The sequence below is a fragment of the Sinocyclocheilus anshuiensis genome, unplaced genomic scaffold (assembly GCF_001515605.1).
Source record: "Sinocyclocheilus anshuiensis isolate Anshui unplaced genomic scaffold, SAMN03320099.WGS_v1.1 scaffold521, whole genome shotgun sequence".
NCBI classification, from domain to species: Eukaryota; Metazoa; Chordata; class Actinopteri; order Cypriniformes; family Cyprinidae; genus Sinocyclocheilus; species Sinocyclocheilus anshuiensis.
Window position 1 is genome coordinate 151,478 of NW_015540882.1, and position 4,163 is coordinate 155,640.

Below are 4,163 nucleotides of genomic sequence, written 5' to 3' on the forward strand. Positions count from 1 at the left end.
ATGGAATCTGAGAGCTGTCTGACCCTGCATAGACAGCAACGCAACTGAAATGTTCCCAAGTCCAGATACGTAGCAAGGAGATCTGTAAAATAATCCATGTGACATCAGGGGTTCATCCGCAATTATACGAAGCTACGAGAATATTTTTGTGCACAAAAGAAAAAATATAACGACTTTATTCAACAATTTGTCTCCTCCGCATCACTCTGGTGCCATTTTGGAGAATATCTGCTGGACGTAAACAGCGTATGCTGTTCTGTGTCAGCTGCGTCACGAATAAAGTTGTTATTTTTTTTCTTTTGCGCACAAAAAGTGTTCTCGTAGCTTCGTATAATTGCGGATGAACCACTGATGTCACATGGATTATTTTACAGATCTCCTTGCTGTGTTTCTGGACTTGGGAACATTTCAGTTGCGTTGCGGTCTATGCAGGGTCAGACAGCTCTCAGATTCCATCAAAAATATCTTAATTTGTGTTCCGAAGATGAACGAAGGGGGTTTGAAATGACATGCGGGTGAGCAATTAAATGACAGAATTTTCATTTTTGGGTGAACGAACCCTTTACGGTGGAATATGACCCAGACTTGTTCCTGACAGGTTTTGTGACATTCAAACATGCAAACGCAAGTCATTTTTTGAAAAGGAGCTGATCAAAGTCTGGCCTGAAGGAGACGTCTCTTCAGAGTCTTTTCGGAAATCCATCAAGCCCTGAAAGCATTACATCATTCAGTTACAGCCTAACTGCTGCCGTTTCAGTGCAAGTACCGCACCTCAGACGGGAATGTTGTGGAAATCACCTCGGTAACAGATAAATTACACACATCCGGCGACACAGTCACTAACGATAAGAGCGTCTCTTTCCCACAGTCTGTGTTCAGGACGGGCGGCATTCTTTACCTGCCGCTCCATCAGAGGGGTTGACGGGAAAAGTGGAGCTTAAAATGCAAAGCATTCAATGCTCAGCATTTTTTTGGAAAGGGTGAATGAGGTGAAGGAAAAGAAACAGTGTCAAATTCAACTGACATTCCTTTGCTGGGAGACAGGAGGAGGGAGAAAAAAAAACAAAAAACAGGCGGGCAATAAGTTTTGACTTTTGATTAAATTTGACAGTGTTTGGACATTAAAAACTGAAGAAGCTACTACAGGAACAAGCAAAAGCCCTGTTTTTGCGACTGTTATCTGGTGACCTGGATGAATGAAGCACACTCCGAGAAAACAAATAAATAAATAAATAAAAAATAAGGGCTAAATTTAAGATTTATGTATTTGTATTGCATTGCATATACAATTTTCATCCATTTGGATTACATGTTTTTAACATAAACTAATAAACGTAATGATACTAAAAACTAAATTATGATCATTCATAAATGAAATGGGTTACGAACAGGTCAGATTTATGCACTCAAAACTCATGGTAAAGTTAATTGTTAACTATTTGCATTTATTTGATTTTATTTAAATAATTATATTTTCAAAATGCATTCATTTCAAACAGCTTAGAATTCGCATTAATGTGTTCACTGCGAAACCAAATGCATTCAATTAAAAAGTATGAATGTGGTTCAAATCTGGCTAGCTGTGCAGGAGTAAACCAGGATTTTGTGTATTTAAAACACATGCAGTTTATTAGTACTATTTCAGAAATCTTTACTTTTTCATGTACACTACTGTTCAAACGTTTGGGATCAGTAAGATTTTAAAAGTCTCTTCTGCTCACCAAGGCTGCATTTATTTGATCAAAAAATACAGTAAAAACTGTAATATTGTGAAATATTATTACAGTTTAAACGAACTGTTTTCTATTTGAATATATTTTAAAATGTGATTTTATTCCTCTGATCAAAGCTGGATTTTCAGCATCATTTCTCTAGTCTTCAGTGTCACATGATCCTTCAGAAATCAGTATAATATGCTGATTTTTTTATCAGTGTTGAAAACAATTGTGCTGCTTAATGTTTTTTTGGAACCTGTGATACTTTTTTTCAGGATTCTTCGATGAATAAAGAATTCAAAATAGGAATCCTTTGTAACAATATAAGGCTCTACTACCACTTTTTATCAATTTAACATATATGAATAAAAGTACACATTTTTTTGAAATAAATAAAAAAAAAAGTCCTGACCCCAAACTCTTGAACGGTAGTGTGTGTTACAAAAGATCTCAATTTTGATTTTACATCTTCCATTCTGAGTTTTCTTTAACCACGCTCCTTCTAAACTCAGTCAATCACAACGCAGGTCACTGACCCTTATTTGTTCTCCTCTGTTCACTTCCTGAGTTTCCTTTGAAAATGTATTTAAAATATATATTTTGTGCCTAAACATGCAAACCTATACATTGTCTTGACTACAATAAATCAGCTTCAATCTACACTGAATTATGAAACATGTCTATTGTTTTTTTTTTTGGCAACTCACTAAATTTTTGAGAAAAATATAATTGTCACTATGTGACACTGTTGTTTTATTATTCTTATGTTGTCCTTAATTGGTCACATAATAGATGGTTCAATTCAATACCTATTAAAAAAGTCATCTTCAGGTGTATTTTTGTCCAGACCACTGCTGAAGACGCACACAGATGCTGTCGTTACATGGTACCTGTTACTTTTCTCAGCGAGAGTCAAGACGGACAAATCAAATCTGTAAAAAATCATTTTATAAAAACACCCCAGATGGATTTCCATTTGTTTGCCAATTCAATCCTGGAGAATTAATAGATTCAAATGATTATACGTTTCACTGTCCAAATGTTTCCAACAAGACAGAGATTTGAATGGAGCTCACTGAGAGATTCAGTTATCGAGCGCCCTCTGGACGACGACAGTTCGTATTACATCCAAAATAGTTATGAGGAAGAAAGATTTGCCACCCAGTGGATGTCTGTTCCATCATTTTCAAACTAAAATAATTGTGTGATGCCCCCTGCTGTCTAGAAGACTATGAAAAGTACGTTTGCACACAAATATACTATAATTAAACACACATATCCCATCAAAAACAGAATTTCAGAGGAATTTAACAGGGTTTTTTTTACGTTGATATTCCTCATGACACATGTAGCTCAAATAACAGAACGAATTGTGCCTGGTTGACATATTTCCATCAGTAAAATTATGAATTCAACCATTAACTATCAACTGGTAGTAAAAGATATTTGGCCAAACCAACAAAACTAGTCAGGAACTAACTGACAGAGAACATAATAACAAAAGCCTTTTTATGACGCAAGAAAGGATGTCAAAGCATTTGAAAACACGCAAAATGATCTATCTGTCTGGGTCACATTATGCAATAGTAAATGATGAGATTTGTTTAGGTTTATTTCACAAACTGAGATGAGGCTTAGCCTTTTCTTGTGCTGTTAACGGTGATTCTCTGTTCTTCTGCCTTGGAAACCACCCACGTTTCCTCTTACCTTTAACCGGATTGAAGAAGTTGAAGAATGAATCCTGTGGAACCTCTTTAGTGACCGTCCGAATGGTCCCTCTGCCTTTGTGTTTCTGCTTCTTCTTAACAATTTTGACTGTCACGTCTTTGCCTTTTTGCCAGTCAATCTTACAACTAAAAACCAATGGAAAATGCACCAATTAGAAACACTGGTAATCCAGATTTATGTAAAGAACTGAATCAAATGTAAACGCAGAGTGTCATCCTCTCATCATAAACAAGCCAGACAAATTGAGGTGCCATTTATGCAAAATCTGAGCCGGACAAATTTTTGGAAAAAATACACTGCTGGTCTAAGGTTTGCAATAATTTAGATTTTTTATGTTTTTGAAGGAAGTCTCTTTATGTTCACCAAGGCTGCATTTATTTGATCAAAAATACAGTAAAAACAGTAATATTGTGAAAAAAATAAAACATTCATTGTAAAATTAAATTTATTTCTGTGATGCAAAGCTGAATTTTCAGCATCATTACTCCAGTCATCATCAGTGTCCAGGGCTGTACAGTGCGACATATATGTCGCACATGCTACGAAAAAACTGGTCTGTGCGATGAATACATTTACCTCTGTAGCACGGGTACGATACAATTTTGCATGTTCATAACACAGCCGCTTAATAGTGTGAAGTGATTTCGTTGTGCTTGTTTGTGTGTGTGAGATTGATTATACTTGGTAGTTAGGGGTGTGCGATATGACGATTTTTGAATG

The 4,163-nt window shown here is 35.9% G+C and overlaps 1 protein-coding gene across 2 annotated transcripts in view; it reads right to left on the reverse strand.

The window, feature by feature from the left end:
* The window catches only part of LOC107688556 (nucleosome assembly protein 1-like 4), a 29,721-nt gene that overhangs the window by 11,741 nt on the left and 13,817 nt on the right, over positions 1 to 4,163 (reverse strand). For both annotated transcript variants that reach the window (XM_016486253.1, XM_016486254.1), the window contains exon 9: positions 3,423 to 3,568. In XM_016486253.1, the coding sequence (XP_016341739.1) occupies positions 3,423 to 3,568 (146 nt within the window). The remainder of the gene's footprint in view (positions 1 to 3,422; positions 3,569 to 4,163) is intronic.